General features: G+C 44.3%; 1 protein-coding gene across 3 annotated transcripts in view; it reads left to right on the top strand.

Moving 5' to 3' along the window:
• Nucleotides 1–24,853, top strand: part of LOC134860911 (beta-1,3-galactosyltransferase 1-like) — an 80,654-nt gene extending 55,801 nt beyond the window's left edge. For all 3 annotated transcript variants that reach the window (XM_063877793.1, XM_063877791.1, XM_063877792.1), the window contains one exon: nucleotides 22,851–24,853. In XM_063877793.1, the coding sequence (XP_063733863.1) occupies nucleotides 23,107–24,087 (981 nt within the window). In that variant the 5' untranslated portion in view covers nucleotides 22,851–23,106 and the 3' untranslated portion in view covers nucleotides 24,088–24,853. The remainder of the gene's footprint in view (nucleotides 1–22,850) is intronic.
• The last annotated feature ends 1,325 nt before the right edge of the window (nucleotides 24,854–26,178 follow it).

Below are 26,178 nucleotides of genomic sequence, written 5' to 3'. Positions count from 1 at the left end.
GCATATCTTGTAGCGATGATTGTGAAGATGATGAAGAAGTCTCCGGAGACACCAGCTTGTATGTAATAAGGTTGATTACAAACAGCATAGTATCATACACCAACACGGGCCATACGAGGTTCCCAGAGCCATGCCAAATGAGTGTGCGCAACCAAAGTGTGTGTGTGCTCACCTGAGGTAATCAATAACAATGTGTGCCCCACTAAGGTGACATAGGTCAGATCATAGGGGACCCCTAACATATTCCAGATGTTGTTTTTCACTCCCCTATCACCCAACATTCCTCTTACCCAACCTATGACCTCAGAGAGCATCTACCTTTGTATGTCACCAGATTTAATACACCACACTACCTCCATCACATAATATGCTAATAGCTACAAGAGGCAATTATTGTTGATGAATGTCAGAGATAAAAGATCATTTATAGTGTCAGTGTTTTTAAAGTGTTGGTTAGCAGAATGAAGTTGTCAGAATCAGAACTGTTGAAAATATGAAGTATATATTTAATAACCTTTCCGTAATCTCATGAAATTAAGTATCCTCAAAGTAATGTGCAATAGTCCTAATGATCCCGAAGGAAAATCATTTAAAATGCTAATTTATTGTAATTCATTTTACAAATCTGTCCCATTTCCTTGTTAAATAAAGCTGCTGCTCACTGCGGGGGGGCTCATCTGTACGGGGGTCCCTCTGTTGGGGGCGGACACTTCCTGTCATAGACATGTCATTTTATTAATTAATATGTACACTGCTGCATTTTGTAGAGGAGAAAAAACAGACACGAGCTAACAAGCTAGCATTTCTGGTGTTATAGAAAAATACAAACGATTATTCTAACCATTAAACTCACTCAGTAAGTATTCTGAAAAATAACAGCGCTTTTATGAGTCCTTTGCTTACTGTTTATCACCTCATTGATCATAATTGAACCCTTTAAGCTAATTAAGAAACCATGAAAGGTATACTTAAACAACCACACATTGTCAAAGTCAACGCATTAACTTCATGACGAAATAACTAACATGAACACATTTTAAAATAACTGCGTGGCTTTGAGCTGTAAATAAATTCTGGGCACACACACTGTATAAATCCTCAACGTGCTGAAGCGCGTCTTAACTTCATATCCAATCAGAAACAATGAATCATGCTTAGATTCAGGCGTCTTTAATCAGATCATCGTTGTATTTACGGTTATTTTGAATGCAATCTCAAGCCTGACTTTACTCTTCAGACACGGATGAGTGTGTGTGTGAGTGTGTGTCGGTTATCTGAGCGTTCACAGACTGGTAGACTCCCCCCCCCCCCCACACCCTCTGTGAGGTCTCATCCTGTCTGTGTGAGAAGGTATTGGATTAGAGAGTGAGTGTCTGCTGCTCACTTTCTCTTGGATTGTACAGCTCTGTGATTTCACTCTGTTTTACCCACAATTCTCTGGAGCTAGACATTTTTTTAAATATAGATTTGTCCGAATAATTATCTGGCTGGAGCTGATACCGTAGCGTCGTTCTCTGAGTCGCAGTGTTGCATAAACGTAACCTTTCTGTGTGTCAGTGGGAGGATGGCGTCTCTCTCTCTCTCAGATGTGCGTGCGGCCTGATACAGCCGACAGACAGCCCATAAAGTCTTCTGAGGCACTAAAATAACAAGGGGACATGATACAAATGTGCAATGTAGCAACGTCAAACTTTAACAGATAGCAGGTGCTTAACGCCCAGCTGTAAAACCTGGCAGTCAACACTCTGAACACACTCCAACATCTCCGGATGAATCATGAGCCGATAACGCTTTACAGTCGGTAAAGATTTCACTCCGCTTCAGATTTACAGTTTCATGATTTACATTTGAGTTTACTTTCATGATAAAAGTAGCTATGCTTTGCTCCGTAACAACGAAAAAAAGGCACAGTTTGCATTCAAGACTTTCTATATTCATGCAGTAGAGATGTACCTATAGACTGCATGGCTCCACGGTGTGCATTGAAATGACAGTATTGGCTGGATGTTGCCTTCGTTAAATCATGCGCCTTCAAAGCCCTTTAGATGATAAAGTGTCTCATAATTCTGGAAATCCACTCTTCCCATTTAAAATAAGGACGTTAAATATCCCAGCGGCTTGGCCATATATGACAAAGGTGATTCTGGAGAAGGCGTTTTCCTCATTGACTTATAGATGTCTTCAGTGAGGATTTAAATGGCAGTGTGATGAATGAGGTCCAGGACGTGGCAGCAGCATATCTCTTATCCCGTGCAGTGGGTTTGTTTCTGTTTTAAAGGGAGAAACACGTCCTGCTGATAAGAATCCAATTTGAATTTCAAAGTTTTTGATCAGCAGCGGTCTTGTGGAACAATTTGCTATCACACAAACTTTGTTTTTATTAAAAGAAAGACTCCTTCAACCTTATCAGAACCAGCCCTCCTATTCCACATCTGTATTTCAATCCCATTGAATTATGAATGGAAGCGTTTGTTCCCTCTCACTTCATCCACTCTCCTGTTGTCTAAACTCCATGGCGCGCAGATTATCTCTTCACCTTTACGATCTTCACTTAATTAAATGACATGATTACAATGAGCACTGTAGCAAATAGCAATTAGCCTAATTACATTGGTCGCAAGATGATCTGTAAACCCTTACATTGACTATGGGTGTTTTAATTAGTCATTTAATAGAATAGAATAGACACAATGGAGGCCCGGTTATTGAATGGCCACAAATAAAGCCCTGAATTATTAGAGGCAGAATGAAATTAGATAGAAGATTATGAGATCTAGCATGTTTCATTACATGTTCGATGATATCTAGACTATATAATGTGCGTAGTAGCCTTTGTTTTATCCCCTCAGCCAACCGAGTCTCTTCTGTTCTTGTATTAGTGTAAGGATTATGGCGTCGACATACACACCCTAGTTCGGGCATCTCTGTCTCTTTCTAGTTAGACATTTTAATTGGCGTTGTCCTCCTTTTTCTTCCCCCTTGATTGTTTGTTTTCTCCCGTCATCAAGCTCCCACGTTGGCCCTGAGTGCCTTAGACCATGAGCGTCTCTATTACCCTAACCGGACATTAGACAGACTTTGTAAAAGCAGCTGTCAGGGTTAAGCCCTTTTGATATCCGCTCTGAATGATTTGGACATTTGCGTCCTCACATACAGCTCCTTGAGGTAACGTCGAGGTAATTCCAGGGTCTGCGGTGTGAAAGGGGCTTCACTTTGAGATAAACCAGTGCGGACGTGTTGCATTGTGTTTGTTGAGCAACTTTCAAGTCTGTGCTAGTTGGTTTAAACAGCTGAAAGAAATTGGAGGTAGAAAGTAGCCACAGTCGTTTGCATAATGCAGGACAGATTGTGCAACACCAAACGGTCCTTTAGTGTTAGTGAAGCCCCTAAAGACAAGAAAATGGACCCGCTTTCATTATGCAGAAATCCACCTTGCTGATTTCAAGTCGCTGCAACACTTTATTTAGATTTGCATTACTGGAAAGATGGTACATTGAGTCCCAGTTCATTTTAAATTCAAACAAATCCTAGCTGAGTATTTATTCAATCCAAGTCGGAGCAGACAAATCAATCGGACAAAGTGCCTCATTGAGTCCGGACACGGCATGTTCAACATTGCATCCGTGCGGCAACTGAAAAGTTCTGATTCTGACAGCTATCAGGCGTCCTCCTTCAAGGGCAGAGACGCAACATGAATTTGCAGCTAGAGAGGGGGGTCGGGGGAAAAGCAATGTTCACGCTGCGAGCAGGAGGAGAGTTTGAGGGATCTCTTACGCTGACTCCATCCTCCCCCCCCCCCCCCACCCCCGCCTCCTGACCTGAGCACACAAAACTATACTTTGGATTGACTGACAAGGTGAAACACGTCCAATCCAAACTTAATTGAAACTTTTCTCCCCAAAGTGCCAGCCAAACCACTCTTTTTCAGTGTCAAGTAGTAGCAGAGTGTGTTGTCAGGGTAACTGTTTTACTCGCTTCATTGGAATGGATGCGTGATGGTCTGTAGTGAAGTCTTTCTCTCTCCTTGTGAGTCCTGCCTCCCTCATGTTCAGTTGGTGTATCAGAGCAACATGAAGGTGGTGCACGGAGAAGACCTGAGGGTGGGAATCACAAAGAAGAAATGGCCTTGGGCTGTAGAAAGGTTTCTCTCTTTTTTGGACCGAAGTTGTTAGAGGGGAGAACGCAGGAGGAATGTTTGATTTCCCCTTCTTCTTTTGGATACAAACAACCGACCACATAGATGTGTTGTAAGAACTCTCTAATGAATAGTTGAAGGGCAACTCCATTAAAGTGAAGTGAAATGATAGCTAAAGAGGTCAAATGATGTGATCTCTCTGCTGGTATGAATGGATGTTCTTTTGGTGTACTTACAGGGACTAAAAAGCAGAGTATATCCTGTTCAATTCATTGTGGTAGCTTGCAGGCTAAGTTGAATCATTACTACTTGTATTAGCAACATCATTGTGGATTTGCCAAATGTCTCATGTATTTAATCTAAAACGTGCAGTAAATGGTTACTGCTTGTGAAGAACAGAAAGAGTGGATCTGATATTGGCATTTACGGTACGTCGTTGTTTCATAACTGCCGGAATTAAAGGTATGATGCAACTCCCGGTAGACTCGAGTCTGACTGCTAATGGCCGACAATCTCCAGGTCTGCTTTTCCTGCAGAGAGCCGGCAGGTGTGCCGAATGAGTCTGAGTGGAGGGAGATAAAGAAATAGAAAAATGAGTCATTGATTATCTCACTCTGAGATCTGTGGTCAAGCAATCTGACCAACAGGGCAGAACGCCGTCTTCTAGTGATGTGATTAGACGCTAGCTGTGTGGCCAACAAATACAGATGCTCTGATCAGAGATGCAGAGACCCTCCAGTCAAGCCTCATCTACTGGGCTTTTTTTAAGTGAGGTCTCCAAGGAGCTGAAGGATCCTTTTGAAGTTGGTCAAGGACAGGCAGGGAGATGAGAGCAAGTGAGAAACAAACAAACTGAGGAGGCTCGAAGGCATCAGTTTCTGCTTTTTGTGTGTCCTGAAGGTCAGTCAAGGACACTGTGTTCATGTTGTCTCCAATGTGCTGATTTTAGCACATTATAATGACATCTAATTAAAGGCAATCTGCTCTCTATTCCTTTTCTTGTTAGTGGAAGGGAAATTCAAGAAGAATACAATTAAGGGTTTGTTGTAGAGCTGGAAAAAGTGACTAATGCAATTATTTTGAATGCAATATTTGAGGGGATTCCTCACTTTTGAATCACTTTAAAATATATATTTTTTAGAGGTTCTGTTCTGTGGCCGACAGGGGCATTTGTTGTCAAGCTATTATTCGACACATTTGTGTTTTTTATTTGCATTGTTTTGAAACTGCAGCTTGTTTCTCCTAATGGAGGTGTTTTAGGCCCTATCAATATTTCTGCAGCTACAAAAAACATCCACAAATATTGTGCTTGGTGCACTCTGGTTATCGCACTACTCCATATTGCGGTTTTGATGACATTTTGATTAATGGTGCAGCCCTAGTGTACTGCAACTCCATCCCAGCACACGCTATACTTGAACGTCAATGTTGTTCTCCTACAAATTCACACACACACACACACACACACTGGATCGATGGGCCCGGTGTCTAATCACACAGATGGATCTCCGTCTGACAGCCATCATAAACAGTGAGTCTGCTACTGGATCACTTCCTGTCAGCACTGACACACTCAACGTGAAGTGACACACACACACACACACACACACACACACACACACACACACACACACACACACACACACACACACACACACACACACACACACACACACACACACACACACACACACACACACACACACACACACACACACACACACACACACACAACACACACACACACACTCATATTAGCCACTGTTGGAATATTCCTTCTCTCTTCTGAGGAGAGGAAAGTGTAAACATTAAGGCTCTTTTAATTTTTTGTCAATGCAATTAATATTTCACTCATGCCTTGTGGGATTTATTGTGAGCTAAATTAATAATTGAATCGTTCTGTTGTTGGTGAATTTAGATTAAACATGCTGGCGGTTTAGAAAGTCCATGTGATCAGATCATTAATGTGTTCTGAGTTCACACACGTCATCCTCGTATCGATCATACAAACCCAGCCTGACAGTTTAATAGATTCATTTCATGGAAAATGCAGAAAAGCTGAAACATGATTTAACAAACATCTTTTTAGGACCATCATAAATAAAAGTCATGCAGAGCTGTCAACATATTCTGAAAGCTCAGTTCAGAGCTGCATCTTTCACACAGTTTAACGATGTGTTTGAGCACAGACGGCAGTAGAGTCATGTCTGCAGACAGCTGGCTCTCTGACATGAGATACAGGTAGAGGTAGGTAACACTTCTTGAACTTTATTATGATGGACAGGCAGACGTCTGATCTTTAAAGAAGCATAAAGCACTCACTCGCCCTTTTTTCTCATTCAACCACATTATTATTTTCCTAGAATTCCACAACACAATTCTGCTCTGTTTTACTGAATGACGAGATGAGCATCTCCCAACTGAAAGAGACCGTGAGCTCGGCTTCGTCCTTCTCTTCTACTGAGATTCCTCAAAATCCCAGGAATAGCACTCAGTTGCTTTAGGGGTGACATAAGATGCCAAGTTTTTGTGAGCAGTGCATTAAGACGAGTCTGTGGAGATCCGGTGTTTTGAGCAATGGCCTCTCTTGGGTCCCCTGGTTGCCACACTGTACGTCATTTAGATGAATCATCTTCTGTCCAGCTACAGTCATAGGGGGCCCATTATGCTTTAACCTTGTTCATTTATAAAAGTAAAACCATTGCGTGGATCTCAAACATCCTATAATATGATATGTGATGTAAGTCAGACCATATGCCCCATCACAGTAATTGGTAAACAGTGTCCTTGGAGGACTTTTCCACCTTTTCATGGAAAATCTCCTTAATCCTAATTAGAGAATTAATTTAGAGAGGTGTAAAGTCATCTAATTGGTGTTTTATTTACACAGGTCTGCAACCTGAAGTCTCAGCACTTGGCAAAACAGTGGTTGAGTCACTGGTATTGATTAATTACCCCATTAAACTACAGACATATTGTGGTTATTTTGTGCGTTGAGTTCTTATGAGGCTCCCTATTACTCTGTTCCACATCTCTCCAATGCTTTTCTCTTCCTCTTTGTATCGATGTCAGGTCTCTACCAAAGCCTGTCCTGGAGGTGAAATGTTGGAAAAGCTCTCATTATAGCACATTCACAGATGCAGACAGTGAGCTTGGGGGGGCAGTCAGCCAGTATCCACACCAGTTAACCTTGTCAAGTCCTCTGCGGAGGAATTTGAATATTCATCAGCCTCGAAGAGTCGTCCGGCTGCCGCTGGAGGGGATCATTTCCCTTCCTTAAAGATGGACGTTTTAGCTTTACATCCACTGTCTGTCACCACAGTAACAGACAGTGTTACATCACACACCTCGTACATATTGCAGAACAAGCAAACACATAATTAAACACACATAGCCCTCCCTTCTACTTTTGGCTCTGAAGCACACATTTATGGACACACACAGAAACACAATGTAAAGGGCCTTTATCACCTTTAAAAAAACCTGTTGGATAAGTCCGATTTTCAAACTTGAAACAACCTCAGGGCATGTTTGTGCTTATATTTAAAAAGAACTGACAATATTTCACTTATAGCTTGTAGACTTGGTCATTTTGTAATTTTCCAACGATATAAACCCATTACCCATGTCTTTAGTTTAATTAAATGCTGCAGAAATGAGTTAGCATTTGAGCACTTACGGCTCCCTTGTCTCGAAGTCAATGGTTTTTTGATCACCTTTTTGTTTAGAAGTGGTGTTATTATGTGGAGATGGTCCTGTTCCTATATATCATAACTTAAATCCCTACCTTCCAGGTCCGCCTACTAAAATGCGTCGTCACTGCACCATAATGTGATTCACTGTAGAGTGGCAGCTTGTGGGATCTGGACTGTGATATATTGTGATGAGGGGCAGAGCTATGTGTATTTTTGGAGACAAATTACAGCCGTTAGACTCTTCTGTATTAGCCTCACTTCCCTGGGGTGTAGTCTGACACACATTGCATACTTTACAAAATCCTCCCCAGCGCTGTCCCGACACAAAGCTCAGTCTCAGGTTAGTACTACTCTGAATACTCCTCCAGCCAGTTTCTGTGTGTGCCAGAGGTTGAAAGTTTCTGCTCCGTGTTTGTGCGTGGGTATGCTGATGTGTTTTTTTTTTACGGCAAACTGTGTCTGACAGGCTGACAGAACAATGAAAACCAGAGTGTGTATTTGTGCCAGGTCGAAAAACTCTAAAGGATTCTACTCTGCCCTCTGTTGCTCTTTCTCCCTCACCCTCATGGCATATATACAGAAACGTTGACTTACAGACATGCTTTCTCCCACGTCTCACCTCTGTGGAGCTAAGCGTGTGCGACAGGTGGAATGATTTATTAACTGAGGGCGCAGCGAGCACTGAGGCCCTGACCGGACCTCCTGCTGCTGCAGATAGCCGACTCACCTTAGAGGGCCCGAGGCAGCTGCAGGCAGCCGGCCCCGCGGGGCTATCACGCCATCCACACACACAGCAGAGCGGCTTAAGTGCCCGCTGTGATTGCTGCAGGATAGTGAAGCCTGTGCATGTCACCATGTGAGTGTGTGTGCAGGCAGAGAGGAGCCTGTGTGCATTCATATTTATCTCCCCTGACATCCACTGGCTGCCATTTGTCGGGATTATTTCATTATAGACCTCGTGTAGGAGATATGAAAAGCTCAGATTCATGTTAAGTTATAATTTGAATGTAAACACCAGCCGGATTTACTGTTTAGTCTCTGAAATTGGTTTTGTGAATATCGTGGATTTTAGAAAGTATCAGGGACATAAATTGGATTAGATAGGATTTATATTTTAAATTGAAAAACTGTAATCATCAACCTCTTTAGCTTTGACTTATGACCGCCAAAAGACATTTACATTCCTGTGAAAGTATTTGAAGACTATAACGTGATCATTTCAGAAATGTGAGGAGTAGAAGACTTGCTTTTGGGGGTTTTCCCTTTCCTATAGTGTGTTATATAGGTTTGTATGCATGTGAATGGTCTGCAAATGCTAAAATCCCAATGTTCCCTCCAGAGGGGGGTTCTCTCTCTCTCTTAAAGCATGTAAACATGCCACAGTAGAGGCACAGAACACAAATATGAAACGTGAAAATGATCATAATACGGCCCCTTCACACAAAATACAGTCCAGTGTTGCACAGACAGCAGAGCACATAAACAGTGACCATAAACTTCCCTTAAATACTGTATTATGGCATCAACAATATCCTGTAATGTCTGAGACAGCACTATAGAAGTAAAACTTTTAAAGATTAAAATCAATATGAAGGCAATGAACGCCGAATCGCTGCCGTGGTCTGCTAAAGACTCCTGAACGAATTCACGTACTTTTTAAAGTGTTCTTAGATCGTTTTTACTGCTGCTGGGATGTTTTAAACTTGTTTTGCCAACATCAAACAGCGACCCAGACGCAGCCTATATCAATATGATATAGGAATTAATTTACACATCCAAGTCGTAGGTGACAGCCAATTCCACTGACGTACCTCAATCAAAGATAAGAGTATCGTGTTTTTTTCCTGTTAGCTGACAGTGTAGACGCAGGAGGAAGAACACGATTCACGAGGGTGTGTGTCTGTGTGTGGGGAGGGTGGAAAACTCAGTGCCCCTCATAGGAAGAGTTTATTACCGGAAAGAATCCTGAATGCATGACCTGAGCCCATCCGTGGGGTGTGTGTCACGTGGACTTAACTGTGTGTGTTTGGTTTTCCTGTGAGACTGTGGTCCGACCCTTCACGGATCCAAGTCTCTTCCTGTTCAAATGGGTTCACTGAAAAGATTTTTTTTCGAGACAGGAACAGTGAGCACTGCTGCATCAAGCACGGTAGATAAAGAAAGCAAGTATGTGGCCTGTCGTGCTTCTCCCCTCACGATCAGAGCCACTGGTGTCATCTGGAAAGGTATTAGTGTTCTTCGGATGTTTAGCCTTCCCAGTCACTAGGCACTCAATGACGGATGCCCCCGGCCTTTTTAGGCTGAGCCAGACCGGGGAGTTGTTCACAACCTGTTGTCTAACTCCAGTGTTGTTCCGCCGCTAAGTAGTGAATAAAAGCAGCTGTCTGAGAGCGAGTATGGGATTAGACTGGATCAAGGACTTTCCCACGAGTGGCCTACATTTAGATTGTGGCCATTTTCATTCAGAGCACAACATGAGAAAGTGCAGCTTGCAGAAATTACAACAGCACTCTCAGACTTGCCCCAGTTTGTCAGGTGAAATTAAACTGCAACCCATTTTACACTTCCTTTCCGGGCTAATGTGGTTTAAAAGGGCCCTCCCCGGGCCCCCCCTTCGTGTCAAGTAACCACATTATCTCTTACTTTCTGCTCCCTGTTACCTGTCAAAAAGACTGCAAAGAGGACAACCTGGACAGGACATGCAGCGTTGGTCCGAGCAGTCTGACTCTGCTCTCCGCCACTGCTTTGGCATCACGGAGTGGTGTGTGTTTGAGGAGGACGATATAAACACACACACTGACGCGGTCATTTGCTACATCGGCAAATGCATCGATGACGTCGTGCCGCGGATTACTATACGGACATTCCCAAATGAGAAGCCCTGGATAAACGGCGAGGTCCGAGCTAAACTTAAAGCACGGGCCATCGCGCACAGCGGCGGTGATTTGGATGAGTACAGGAATTCCAGGTATGCACTCCGGAGAGCTATTAGCAGTGCGAAAAGACAATACAGGGACAAGGTGGAGTCGAACTACAAGGGCTCCAACGCCAGAAATATGTGGTCTGGACTAAAAACAATAACAGACTACAAAAGGACAACGAGTGGTGCTGAGGAAGTGTCTGCATCTCTCCCAGATGAACTGAACACATTTTATGCACGCTTTGAGAAGCCCCCGGCTGTGGAGGCACCAAAGGCCCAGGATCCCTGCTCACTGGTTTTAACCAGTGCAGATGTGTGTAGATCTCTGAAAAGGATCAACGCACACAGGGCTCCAGGACCTGATGGCATCCCTGGCCGTGCTCTCAAGGTGTGTGCAGTTCAGCTGGCAGATGTGTTCACAGACATTTTCAATAGGTCACTGCTCCAGTCTGTAGTCCCCACATGCTTTAAAGAGTCCATCATTGTCCCTGTCCCCAAAAAGACAAAACCCATCTGCCTCAATGACTACCGCCCAGTTGCACTCACCTCCATCATCATGAAGTGCTTTGAGCGGTTAGTCAAAACTTTTATCACCTCCTCCCTCCCTGACTCACTGGACCCCCTGCAGTTTGCCTACAGAGCAAACAGGTCCACGGATGATGCCATCTCCCTCACCCTCCACACTGCCCTCTCCCACCTGGACCAGAGGAACACTTATGTGAGAATGCTGTTCATTGACTACAGTTCAGCATTCAACACCATTGTGCCCTCCAAGCTCATCATTAAGCTCAGGGACCTTGGGCTCAACAGCGCCCTCTGTGACTGGATCATGAGCTTCCTGACGGGCAGATCCCAGGCAGTGCGGATGGGGAACATCACATCCTCCACCTTGACCCTCAACACCGGAGCCCCTCAGGGTTGTGTGCTCAGCCCTCTCCTCTACTCCCTGTTCACGCACGACTGCGTGGCCACACACAGCTCCAACACCATCATCAAGTTTGCTGACGACACGACCGTCATCGGCCTGATCACAGACGGCGACGAGACGGCGTACAGAGAGGAGGTCAGAGCCCTGACATCTTGGTGCCAGGACAACAACCTCCATCTCAACGTCAGCAAAACAAAGGAGCTGATTGTGGACTACAGGAAGAGGCAGAGAGAAGCACACACACCCATCACCATCGACGGGACTCCTGTGGAGAGAGTCAGCAGCTTCAGGTTCCTCGGGGTTAACATCAGTGAGGACCTGACATGGACACATCACACCAGGGTCATATCCAAGACGGCTCGACAGCGGCTCTTCTTCCTCCGCAGGCTGCGGAAGTTCAACATGGACTCCAGGATACTCTGCAACTTCTACAGGTGCACCATCGAGAGTATCCTGACTGGCTGCATCACCGCCTGGTATGGCAGTTGCACCGCCCTCAACCGTAAGACTCTACAGAGGGTGGTGAAAACTGCTCAGCACATCACCAGGACGGAGTTGCCATCCATGGAGGACCTCTACACCCAGCGGTGTAGGAAGAAGGCCGGTAGGATATTAAAGGACCCCCATCACCCCAGCAACAATCTGTTCTGTCTGCTGCCGTCTGGCAGACGGTACCGCAGCATCCGGACCAAGACCACCAGACTCAGAGACAGTTTTATACCACAGGCTATAAGACTACTGAACTCCTGAGCTGTGTGAATGTCTACTCACATCTGTTTATAGTACACACATACATATATATTATACACATCTGCCATACATATCTGTTTATAGTACACATATCTATATATTATACATATCTGCCATACACATCTGTTATACATAATATATGCATCTGTCCATACCTCCTCATTCAACAGTGTAAAGTATTTAAATACTTTCAATGTATTCAACATATGTATATATTTCACATCCTCAAATCTGTATTGTTAATATTGTAAATATTCTTCTCTCTTTTTCACTATTTTATTTATCTTTTGCACCATATATGTTGAGTTGTTGGAGGAGCACGCGACATAAGATTTTCATTGCCAACATATACGCTGTATCTGCTGTGCATATGACAAATAAAACCTTGAAACCTTGAAACCTTGAAGAAGCCATGACTTATCCATTCACCAGCTGTTTTGTATGTAGTTCAACATATCGGGATCTCCTGTAGAAATGACCTTGCTGAGCATCACGCCACTTGCAGTCGACTCTCAGTAAAACTTTAATGATTATAATATCAATATTTGAAGCGTATCAACTTGATAACTCCGAATCAGCAGCAGTGAGTCTGCTAATAAGATGTGAAGGGAAGTTCAGCTGTTACTTTAATGTGTCAAAGAGTGGTTCATTAGCACCTCGTTTCACTGCTAGCTGCAGGATGCATTAATGAGGCTGCCACCATAAATATTGTGCCTTATCACCAAACAAATGCTGATCCCAGATCTGCAGACTAACTCATTTAGTTATATATATATCTCAGGTATTTTAATGTTGCACAACCAAAGCTGTAGAGTGAATACAGCTTTCATGGTTTCCCTACATGAACCCGTTTTAATGCAGGACTCAATGTCAAAGTATAAAAGTATTGTTATTTACTCTTACCTTTGCTGGACAGTGTAGAAGACACAGCTCAGCTCGGGAGACACTGCATTCTAGTGATGTTTGTGTGTGTGTGTGTGTGGGGGGGGGTATTCTCAGTGCCCCTCAGTAGGAAGAGTGTTATTTACCGGAAAGAGTGCTGAAGCTGCATGTCCTGAGCTGCCATCAGCAGTGGTGTGTGTGTGTGTGTGTGTGTGTGTGTGTGTGTCTGTGTCTGTGTCTGTGTGTGTGTGTGTGTGTGTGTGTGTGTGTGTGTGTGTGTGTGTGTGTGTGTGTGTGTGTGTGTGTGTGTGTGTGTGTGTGTGTGTGTGTGTGTGTGTGTGTGTGTGTGTGTGTGTGTGTGTGTGTCACAGGACCCTTCATCTGGCATCAAGTCTCTTCTCTGGTTCAACATGGGTTCACGTGAAAAAGTACTTTTTTTTTAACGAGAATGGAGATAGTTGAGCACTGCTGCATGCAAGCACGCGTTAGATAAAGAACCTGCAAGTATGTGTGCCTTCATCGTGCCCCCCCCCCCTTCTCCCTCCCGCTCCATCAGCATTGCCTGGAGCCACTGGTGTTATCTGGACAGGTGCAGTTTGCTGCTCTGCTATATAACGAGATGTGTTCAGCCTGTTCCACACCGTTCAGTCTGCAGGCACTGAGATTGACCTGATAACCCCACACCCCCCCCCGCCCCGGCCCTGATCTGATTGAGGCTGGAGCCCAGCACTGCCACTGGGCAGCAGCACTACACATATGTTCAGACTACAGCCTATCGTCTGTCTCCATCAGCTCCCTCCAGGTGTTTTCCTGTGTAAGTTAGTGAATAATGTGTGAGTGGGAATGCATGTGTCTGTTCAGACGTCCAGACGTTAATTAGTGGAGTTAGATTGGAGCTCAACTGGGGAGGCTTCCCACGGAGCTGGTCCCTACACATCACAGCGTGAGCATGTGGCCTTTTCATTAGCAGCCACAGACCTGAGAACGAGGTGCTGAGGTGTGTGTTGGATGTACAGTATGTGCACAGACAGGACACTCTCTCTGAAATGCACTTTTTTCGTAACCCAGTTTTTGGTACAGAGTGATATTTATTGAGAAGTTGCACACCCCAGTTTTGAATACTTCTCTTGTACTGCAACCAGGAGGACTGCGTCACCCATTGTGGTTTAAAGAGGTCCTTAATCTTCCTCAGTGCCTCAGTGTGTGTCTCCCGTTCTGTGCTTTCATCACAGTATCACATTACTGCATTACATTTAATCTAGCTGATGCTCTCTTCCAAAAAGACTTGCAAAAAGTGCAATCAACCATGAAGAAACACACACTCAAAACTGCAAGAATCCTGCAAGTGCATTAGCTTTCAATAACCATTGGAAGTGCTGCCGCTTTGGCTTGCATTGGGAGCTTTGTTTTCTTTCATTGACCGGGTCAACAATATATAGACTTTCTGCTGCTCGTATAAATGGGGAGCTCCGTAGGCGTTGTATAAGTTTGTATTTCTGTTATTGCTGATTCAACCCAAATACAGTGAAGACCAGCTTTACAGTTAACGCAACTATGCGATTCCCTTTCCTTTGAGAACCCATCCAGATAAAGACTCCATAAAGGCTTCACACCACTTAAGGAAGAGTAGATGTTGTTTTTCAACTGCCTCAACAAATCCTTAAAACAACACTTCATTACAATCATGTCTCATTTTTGTTCAATTATGCCTCAAATCACCATCCATTATCCTCAAAGTAGAGAAGGGGGTCTGCTTAAAAGTGATTTCATTTCATCATCTAAGTGCTTAAATTACACGTCCGTGTTCAAAATGGAACATAACTCATCTCATCACTTTCTTTTTCAGATTAGAGGTTGCCTCATTTTTGGAATGAAACACTTCATATGAATATCGTCATTTGTATGCAATTCGCTCAGTGTCTGCTACTCTAGGGTCTTTTCATCCCCATAGAAACCACTGCCATATGGACAGAGGAGCATGATGGGAGAATTGTAATGTTAGTGTCGCTTTGAATAATTCAAGCCGCCTGTCTAGTTTTTCTATCAGTCTGTTATTCACTGTCACTCACTTTTTATTACCTTTGTTTACTTCTGTGCGTGGCTTAGATTTGGTGCTTTTGATGGAAGTCCTTAGGATATTATACTCACGTTGTCTTATGGACGTCTGAGTCATCGCTGTGCTGACAGACACAACAAAAGGAAAATAAAATTACAGAAAAACAACCTAAGAGCCTCTCCAGAGCCCGATCAATAGTGCAGAATTTACAAGCTCATCAGAGACTCGCTGCTGCTCCTTTAAGTGCTGAAGGTGCCTGGAGACACTGCCACGGGTTTAAGGTCAATGTGCGAGTGAAAGGGAGAGAACAGGGAGAAAGGAAGAGGTGGTAAAGTGTTGAAATGAAAACAGTCCACTCATGAGGGGAGGTTTGAGAGGTTGGTGCTACATGATGTGTATACAATTCCGCTGCAGGCTGCTGCTCTATCGATCGCCCTCTTTGTTTTATGTTTCAAACAAAGGTTCCTCTGCATGTGGTGAGACTCGCAGAGACACCTAATTACAGATTGTCTGATATGATTGACTATATAATCCTAAAGGAAAGATTGTGAGATTGACAACTAATTTATCAGGAGGATGGATTTAGATAAAGGAGATCACTTGGAGTGATTAGCCTTATTTAAACACATGAGACTTGAGCCTGAGTATGGAAATGTATGATGCTGCTTATTGAGCTTTAAACTTCATTATCCTGTTAACACTATGTTGGTTCTCGTTGATTTGTCTTGCTAAAGTCCAACGGGGCTGATGGATAGGCTTCACTGCATGTGGAAAACAACCTGCTATGAACTGCAGCCCCAACAGAAGGTTTAATAATATTATTCCAGCTGTTTTCTCTTAAACCATCTTGTGTGTGGGGTCATAACTAAGAACAGTCACTGAAACACGGACGCTTGGGCAATAAAACAGATGAAGTGTTATATGTGATCGTTAGACCTTTGTGATGTTGGACATAAAGTGCTGGTGGACTCCCAGACTGCTTTGCATGTCGTACTTGTGTTCTGGTGTACACTCATGTCTTATATGATAAGGCTGGAACGAGCACATTTTATTATACAAAATTAAAAAGTGGTTCAAGTTTAAATTTGGACATGGTCAGACCATTGAGATCACACTCGCACCTTCTTGTAAGTAATCTTTGATGGGAAACTACATTTAAGTGTGTGTCCGTACTTGACGTTAACTATTAAATAAGTCAAAACCTTGCACTAATTGGTTGTTAATCCACTGCCTGGTTTGGACAGGTGTTGCAAAATTGCGAGCATGTCTTTTTCTCCCACGCTTAAGATCTTGCGTAAGAGTGTGTCTGTGCTGTGTGAGACATAAAAACCATCCAACAAACGTATGTGACTGATCAAGCTCCACTGCAGAGGCGTAGAGGCTGACAGTGGCAATCTGTGCTTGGACTAAGCAACCGAGCATCTCTCATGTTTGAGTTTTACCAATGTGAGGACGGGCCACAGCTGAGAGAGTGTGCTCAGCAAAACTGCACCCCAGATAATGTAAAAGGTTCAAAATAAAACAGGAATACTGCTTTGCCACGGGCCAGTGCTCCCTAGACTACAGCTGATACATTTCATCAATACTATAACCCTCTGACTTGTGCAGCCAGATCTCTGAAGGTTAGTACCTGCTTATTCTCCCAAATCAGCAGCAGCACCTTTCCTTGTCTTTCTGTAAGTCAAGCGTCTGTCCCCACCAGCTGTTACCGCATAATGTTTCATTTTGGGTGCTGAGTATGCATCAGTAGCATTACCATAATTCTCTTCTGGGAGCATCAGTTGCCTCAATGCAGATCCGAGCTGGAATACTGTATAACGGCAATGTCACGCAGCCAGACAGCAAAATGTATTACCAGCATGAATCAAGTTGTCACTTCCAATTTATGAGGGAGCTTAGCAGTCGGAGCACATGTCCGGCCGGTGTGAAGCCTCTCAGCAACACCCGGTGCTGATTCTCATCGAGGTCATGACTCTGCAAAACAAACCCAATGCATCTGTGCATGTTTTTCTTGAGGAAACTGAGTAGGTATGTAATGCAGCTGCACCAAAACCTTTTCCTGCCTACGCATAATTCTCTCACCTGTGTGGAGCACCAGATGGGTGGGAGTCATAACTCTTTCAGTAAAGCCCTTTAAAGCAAGCATCCGAGTTAAAACCAAAGTTTTCTGCAGGCTCTTCCTGGCCGCAGACTGATATGAGTTTGGGCTCGAGTCAGCACTGAAGTGGGGATGGAGCATCATGCTTCTGTACTGAAGCCAAATCTGTTGGCCGCTTTTGATACCCCTCTGTCACTCTTAAGCTGCTTTGCATTCAAAGGCTTTGCACTAAGCCCACAGTGTCCAGCCTGTCGTATACTGTGCTGCTCCACAACAATCATCCAGTCTCTATTATCCAGCAGACAAAAGCAGAGCGAAACCACACTGGGAGCCTCCCAGCCTTCACATTTTAATTGTCTTCCTCATATATTAGGTGGGATGCGAACCAATTTGGCCATTGCCGTTAAATTCCTCACGCATTAATTCCTCTTTAGAAGCCGAAATAATGGGTTTTAGAGTTGGCAGAAGATTGGAGGGAAAAGAGGATCAAACATCGAAAAGAAGACTGACAATTATAAACCTCCTGTTGAGCTTATCACATATTGAGCAGCAGGAGCTAAAGTGTTCAGTTATGGGCTATCTGCAAAAAAAATTGGCTGAAGCGTGTGTTTGATATGTGTATATTTATAGCTCGCGTTCTTCAAATCGATAGCAAGAAAGCTGTTGAAATCCCAAGCGGTAGTTAGAATTCTGTAAACAGAACTGCATATTGCTCACATCCTCTTGCCTCCGGTATCACTGCTTTCATACTGTATGCAGCTCTCATTGGCCTCGGAGTGTGTTTTGTTTTAGCGTTTGAGGGGAAAGTGTTTGAGTCTCTGCCACAGGGGAAGCTGCTGTTTGCTCAGTAATCAGAAAGCATACGCAGGCACTCTAAGACAATGTCACATACCCTGGAGTCAAAGTGTGTGTGATGAATATAATATATTCCCACCCTCAGACATAAAAAGAAATAATTCCCATTATCTATTTCTTTTTTTGCTGAATGATACTCACAGGTAACGCCTCTCTTTCCCACATCGTAGTGCTCTACACAAAATGTCCTGACGGCTTTGGTCAAATCAGCAGCCATGAAAACAGCGAGTAGTGGAGGCTGCTTCCGGTTTCCCTCGGCCAATCATTAAGTGTGTGATATTAAAACAGGCGCGGGGAGTGTAACACGTCAACCATGAGAATATGATTTATTTACCTTCAGATGTGTCTGCCCTCCATGCTCATGTTCCCCCAACGCAGCAGAGACAGCAGACATTACAGACTATTAAACCAGCCTGCTTTGTGTTGTTTTTCTCCAACCCTCCATCACTGACACACACACACACACACACACACACACACACACACACACAGTCATCCACCCCCCAGCGAGCAAGGTCACTCCACGCTGCACTGATGACTGCAATCAATTATGTGGTGCAGCGTTAAACGAGACTGAAACTCCCACATCTCTGTAGCCTTTTTAGCTCCAGCTTTTGGAGGTCATTTGATTGTGCACATGATTGCAAGTGCCTGACAAACAAGCAGGAACACTGCGGTACTCTCAACTCTGTTATTGATTTATAAAGTGTGATGACAAGGGGCTGCTGTTCACAACATGTATTGAAGCAATTGATCAAATGATTAACCCATTTAGAAAAAGATGGTAACATGGCTGCGACTTTTGCACAACACCAGAGTAAATAATACGCAGCCTACAAGTCAAAACCGTGATGATGTTAGGAGGCCTTCACTCGTCAGGCGGTAAAGCGTCTCTGAGCTGCCGCTGTGTTTTTATAAATAGATTAATGCCGCCCAACTCGCTGCCGAGTACCGCTCAAAATTGTGGCGGAGCGCTGCAATCAAACTTCCTCCAACTTCGGCATAGATTGCTGCTGACCTTTAGACTTGCTACCAATCAGATAGCTAGCAGGGGAGGTAACCTTAGAAAAGGAAACTAGCTAGTAGCTGATTTCCCAGCATGGCTCTGTGCCCAACATCAGTGAGAGCAAGACAATCGTGTATTGACAGCTGTAGAAGCAAGATTAATGATGTCATTGTGATTTCATTGGGGTTATCCTAGCACGACCTTGGTGAGTTAAAGGACAAACAGAAAGACTGCATTACTTGGAGGGGGGGGTTGTTTAAAAGATGAAAGGAGTAGCCTCTTCTGTATCGGAAACATTTTTGTTGCTGCTTGTAGCTACATGCAATCTTATGCCACATAAATCAAAAAGTCCAGTAACTTTTAGCTTTGACTAATTGCTAAAGTTTATTAAATTATAATATGTCTGTTGCAATTCTCACAGATGTATGGACGTGCAATGGTGAGCTGCCGAGAAGCTTAATCGTATCATTTTGTCAAACACACGTCAGAAGTGAAAACACTCAGCACAATTTCCCATCACAAAAGCCCAAGGGATGTCTTTAAAGTCTGATCAACAGTCCAATCCCCAAACATATGCAGTTTGTAGTGGTAAACGGCAAAAAAGCAGTCATTAAAAAGGTCCCGCATTTTGGTTTACAATGATAATGAATCATTTTGAAAACTGATTTTTTTGTCCATCAGCGTTAGACAGCACGACGACGCAGAGTGGATAAGCACTGTCCTTCACCGTGATGCACCTGAAGAAATAAGTGGATACAGCGTTGGAGGCGGTGCCTTGTTCATTCTATGAAAGTTGCTGCATAAATTGCTTGATTCTTTGGTACAAAAACACCTGGATCTGACGGCAATCTTCTGCATTTATTTTGCCAATGAAGCATGCACGCTTACGCTTCTCTTAAACCCTTCCTCCAGCCGCTACGTTGCGTCTGGTCTCGACGGAAAATAACCTCTTTACCACATTTTTACGTAAGCTTAAACACCCGTTTCACTCAAGCCCCCTGGAATTGAGCTGGGCATTGAATCTTATTCTTGCCGTAGGCCAAAGGATGGTGGTACAACGTTCGCGTCGGTCGGGTGATGTCATTTGGGATCCTAAATATGTTCCCATTGACGAACATTAGTGGAGAGATGTCTGTAATCTAAGGGTAACAGGCGTATCCTTCATTTAGCACTGAGCAACTTCCACTGGCTCAGCCTCCAATGCTTTACCCAGTTCTCTTTACACCCATGGGCTCACACTGTTGAATGGCTCTCCGTGGCTTCAGTGACCTTTCAGGAAGTGTATAAATGTTTGACCAGAAGTATTAAAAGAGCAGCCGTCCTCCACACAAAGGCGCTTTTCACCGTGTGAGTCTGAGCTCAGTGTGAGGCGTAATGGAGCAATGACTGCAGCACAGCAGGGGTTGCTAAATTTACTTCCCAGGAGGGGGGAGTGAGGGTTACATTCAAAACACTTTAGCACTTGGAGCCAGCGTACAATCGTCACCCTGTGGCCTCTCACTGTGCTGTCATGGCAACCAGTTCAGATTATTAGCATCGTGAATGCGTGTTAATCATATCAGTAGTAATTATCTCTTTATGGTTTATTTCACACACCGATGCCTTATTTCACTGCGCTGTGGTGTTTAGGAGTTATCATTTAATCAGCGTGTCTTACTGCCTTTATCAGTTATTGTTATGACCTCCAGTAAAAGTAATGAAATCCTATTCTGTGTGACGCTAAGGGAAGAGTGTTGAACTAATGCGAATCACAATAACACTCCACCAGGTGATTTTAAATATGAAAGTAAGGCATTATCGGATTAAATGTGTGCCTTAAAACTACTCTTTAAGGCACATACTCTACGAACACCAACCCTAACTGGACTGTTGTAAAAAGAAATTCACAGGTACACGTTGATATTATTTTTATATTAATGTACAAACACCCGCAAGATGACATGAGAGCATGAAAGGAAACTGCCAAACTTTTCAATTTGCTCCTTGAGGAAGTTAGGTGTACAGGTTTCGTGAGGTGCCTAGCCAAAGGAGGATGTAGGTTATCCTAGGCTACTGCAAAAACGAGCGTGCAGTAGTTCTGTAGGATTATAGGACCAGTTGAAGGAAGCAGCAGCAGTGAAGCGAGCTGGTCGTCAAACAGGAAGAAGGATGAGGGTAAGCGAGGTGAAGGTGAAGGAATGAATGATTTACTGATTTTGCCGTCGAGACGAGAAGTGGAGATTGAGTGAAGGTGAGAGAAGCTGTCAATAAGTTGAAGGCAAGCTGTGAGAAGGGGGGGAGAAGAGATGAAAGTCAAGGTAACATGGAGTTTAAAAATGAAAAAGAAACTTGAAATAAGACAAATAAGAAAGATAGAGAGCGAGATTTTTAAAAAATGAGGGAGGGGGAGGCAGTGAGACACATAAAAATGGATCTAGCACCCAGTGAAGTGGAGAAGGAGGGAGTGATGGAGAGGGAGGAGGTGTGGAAAAGCAGCCATGATGAGATGGATTCTACTGGACCATGAGATTGATGACTCTGCTTCAGAAGGAGAGGGAAGAGATAGGGGAGACGGGTGGGGAGGAATAAGAGAAAAGCCCCTGATGAAAAGAACCCAGACACGACCAAATCTGGAGTCTGATAAAAAGAAAGAGCTGGTTTTATCTCAGCCGTTCCATCTATAAGCATCTCAGTATCTCTAATAGGATCTGCTCTGTTCATCATCAGTTATGCATTGCAAGAAAAATCCCCAGAATAAGAACACATGAAAAGAGATTATGTCGGAAGCAAATAAAAGTCTTGAAAAGAAGGATTTGGATTTAGTTTGGCTCTCAGACATCATGTGAACTGATCATCCATAACAGCCTTTGGATGCAAACATTTTAAATCCATATTTAAGGCTTGAAATCATCCACTCATGGCCTGTCAGTGTTTCCAATTAGAGCGCCGATTCCAGAAGTTGCTCCACACGCAGCAGCGCCTGTCCAGCCAACAAAAGAGAAGCTCATAACGGAGGAAAATATGCAAAATCCACATGCCAGGTTCCGTCTGACATTGAGGTATATAGAGGAAAGAGAGCGAGTGGATGTTAATCTTCCCCCATGAGAGCGCTTTACTTCCACCTTCTCTGCCTTGATCCTCCCTCTCTGTCTCCGCCCTCTGATTTGCCAGCCTGTTTCTGGTCCAGGGGGGACGCGAGGAAGATAAACAGCGTTTGCAAACAGAACGTGGTGGAAGCTGAGGCTGAGCAGGCCTTATGAATGGGAGAGTTTGCCGGGATATTCACTTTCTCCACAGCTCTTACCATCGGCGCTGATGGAATGATAGGGTAACTGGCCGTGGCACAGCGCCGCCTGCACAGCCACTGGACTGATGTTATTGGCTGTAATGAATAGTGAATAGAAAACATTGTTAGATATGTCACAAGCCTTTTCATAAGAACCAGATATGTTAGATGTTACACCTTTGTGCTTATCAAGCTGCTGCAGCTCTATGATGTGGTTATGATGTATGTCACTGACTGTTTGTCTTCTTATCTTTTTTCAGATGCTGTCACGGAGAGCATTTGTGCGAGCTGCCATGAGACACAGTGAGGCCGTGGATGTGATAAGAGATCCCTGCACTGCTGCTTTTCAATCACAGCCCCGACACTAGACAGAAGAGAAGTCCATTATCTACGATTAATGTCAGCCGTGTTGCGGACGCAGCCTCAAGCTGCACCGCCAGATCTGAGTCAACCCATGGAGGCATGGCCTCAACGTTTCCATCGCTGCTGCCACTGACTCCAGCCCAGTGAACAGCGATGCCTTCTAAGGTCTCCTGCTTATACTTGCTGACAGTGGTTTGCTGGGCCAGCGCTCTGTGGTACCTGAGTGTGTCCCGCCCCTCCACTTCCTACGTCGGACAGCTGGCTATCCCTATACGGCCCAAGGCGGTCAAGAACACCACTTTTACAAACATCCGCACACGCTCGCTCAACCCGCACGACTTCGACTACCTCATTAACGAGGACAAGAAGTGCGAGTCGGAGCCGCCATTTCTTGTCATCCTGATCAGCACCACCCACAAGGAGTTTGACGCCCGTCAGGCCATCAGGGAGACATGGGGTGACGAAAGCTCGCTCCCCGAAATGCGAGTGGTCACGCTCTTCTTGTTGGGCCGCAGCACTGATGGTGTCCTCAACCAGATGGTGGAGCAGGAGAGTCAGATCTTCCATGACATTGTGGTGGAGGATTTTATTGACTCCTATCATAATCTGACGTTAAAGACTCTGATGGGCATGCGCTGGGTGGCCACCTTTTGCTCCAAGGCTCAATATGTCCTCAAGACGGACAGCGACATCTTTGTCAACATGGAGAACCTCGTCTTCAACCTCCTGAAGCCCACCACCAAGCCCAGGAGGAGGTACTTCACCGGCTACGTCATCAACGGCGGGCCGATCAGAGACATGCGCAGCAAGTGGTACATGCCCCGGGATCTGTACCCGGACAGCAAGTACCCTCCCTTCTGCTCCGGCACCGGATACGTGTTTTCCGCTGACGTGGCCGAGCTCATATACCAAACCTCTTTACACACCAGGCTGCTGCACCTGGAGGACGTGTACGTAGGCGTGTGCCTCCGTAAGCTGGGCATCCACCCCTTCCAGAACAGCGGCTTCAACCACTGGAAGATGGCCTACAGCCTCTGCCGCTACCGCCGGGTGGTCACCGTCCACCAGATCTCCCCCGAGGAGATGCACCGCATCTGGAACGACATGACGAGCAAGAAACATCTGAAGTGTTAGCAGGACTGTGGGAGAGCCAGGGAGGAAATGAATGTTCCCTTATCACCTGCTCCTCCACTCTGACAGATACTGCAACATGTAGCACCGCGCTGCAGGAGTATTGATGGAGCGTCCAGGGGGCTTTGTCCGGGGGCTGATTGCTTTGGGAGGAGTTTTTACACTGCAAAGCCACTCTTCCTACAAAAGAGGCACAAAGTTTCTCAAAAAAAGTGCAAAATGTCTAGGTGGTTAGTTGTCATTGCCAGCAGCTCCACAATGTTTATGGGAGAGTCTAAGACAGGAAGCTTATGGGCTTGTGTGGAACTTCTCATTTACACAAACTTTCCCAATTACATAAATGCCAACTTTGACATTCTGCTGTTGTGTTGAGGCTCTGATTATGAATGTTCTCATGTATTTCTAGTGGTTGTGCTTTCTGAACAAGGTGTTAATGTTGGATGTACTGTCGGCACTGCAGCAGCTGCCGTCATCGTGAGGACCGTGGTGAGTTTACAGTGGTATTAAAAAAGCCGAAACACGTGGCTCTGAGAAAGCAGTGCTCATGTAATATTCCTTTCAGAATCAGACATATTTTCTTACAGAAGATCCACACGTCTTTGTGGAAAGGTTTCCGGACAGCGTGAAGAAGCTTGGCTGCTTGCATTCCCCAGGTGAATGTCTGTTGATGTGTAATGTGCAGTTATTTGTCACAAACAGTGCTGAGCAGGGCTGCAGACTATTCTATTTTCTATTACTTGAACATGAAGATGTACTGTTAGAGCGGGGAGGACAGATGAGTGCTTTCTTCTTATCAATTACTTGAGATCAAATAAAGCGCTTTTATAAGACTGGATTGTATTTATTACAGAAACCGCATTAAAATGGATTCTGCTGCATGCATATAAGGAAAGTGAATTACGCTCACAGGTGCTTGGTGAACGGCTGTCGGAAAATACGTGGCGTCTCATTAGGACTGCTGCTCCCGGCTGCAGCTGTGTTCAGTGTGAAGCAGGCCCCGGCTCTCAACACGTCGTAGAGTGCTGAGGAAACATCGAGGCCATGCTCTCCTGCCTGCAGGTGTGTGTAAGTGGAGTGCAGATTGTAAAATGTGCGATTAAATCAAATGTAGCATCTGTGTAATTGGCAGCTGAATGGCTGTTTTCTACCGTAATGTCTTAATAGGAGGAATTACCTCAGGTGGGAGGATTTTATATTCAGATAGAGATCTCAAACTTTTGTTTTCAAAGAGTTGTCCATTTGTTTTCTTCTGTGGTGCCACAAAATGTAAATTGCAGTGTGCATATTTCCAGTAATGAGTGACTCTAGAAGGCTGGTTTAACATTCATCTGCTGAAAGGAGGGTTTCTCTGGGCAAAGAGTGTGTTCTCCAACCAATATAAAGCAACACATGTAATATAATATTGGTAGGAGACACATTAATGCTGCAAGATGGACTAGTGCAATATTCAAATGTGTGGGAGCACAGTATTGGTTAACGGCTACATGTGTTAAAGTACTATTTTGATGACGGTCTGAGTAGCTGCAGAGATATCTGGGAAGAGAAGCTCACTCTGGGGTTTAATAATGCCTGTAATTTTCATAATGATGTAAATATAAAATGTAAGTCAAGTGATTTACTCTCCTTCTTCTCTGAAATCATTCATCATGAAGAGCTGCTTTGGATTTTCAAGATGAAAACAATCAGAATTGTATTTTTGATGCCTTTGAAGTGAGTGTTTTCCCTCAGTTGAGTTTTCTTTCAGCATCAATCATTGTAAACATACAGACGGGTGTGCAGGTATGTGAGTGCCTCGTGTAATTGTGTGCCTGCACAAATCTGCACATTAATGCACTGTAATGATGTTCCAGCCTCTAATGCCTACAGATGTATGTGTGTGTGAGTGTGTGTGTGTATTACATTCGTTGAACTCTTTGTTCTAGGCATCACGATCATCTGAGGGAGCAGCGATGCTCCAGCGGGATTTGTCGCTGCAGAAATGAAAAATGTCTTCTGTTCTTTCCTTTCCAAAGATAAACACAAGACTGGGAAGCATTTGTGGCTTGCCCCTCAAACGCTTTAGCGGGGAAATCTTGTGGGAGCTTGTAGGCAGAA

This window comes from Eleginops maclovinus, chromosome 24 (genome assembly GCF_036324505.1).
Source record: "Eleginops maclovinus isolate JMC-PN-2008 ecotype Puerto Natales chromosome 24, JC_Emac_rtc_rv5, whole genome shotgun sequence".
Lineage (NCBI taxonomy): Eukaryota > Metazoa > Chordata > Actinopteri > Perciformes > Eleginopidae > Eleginops > Eleginops maclovinus.
The sequence above is the reverse complement of the archived record's forward strand: the minus strand, read 5'-3'. Positions and strand labels throughout refer to the sequence as shown.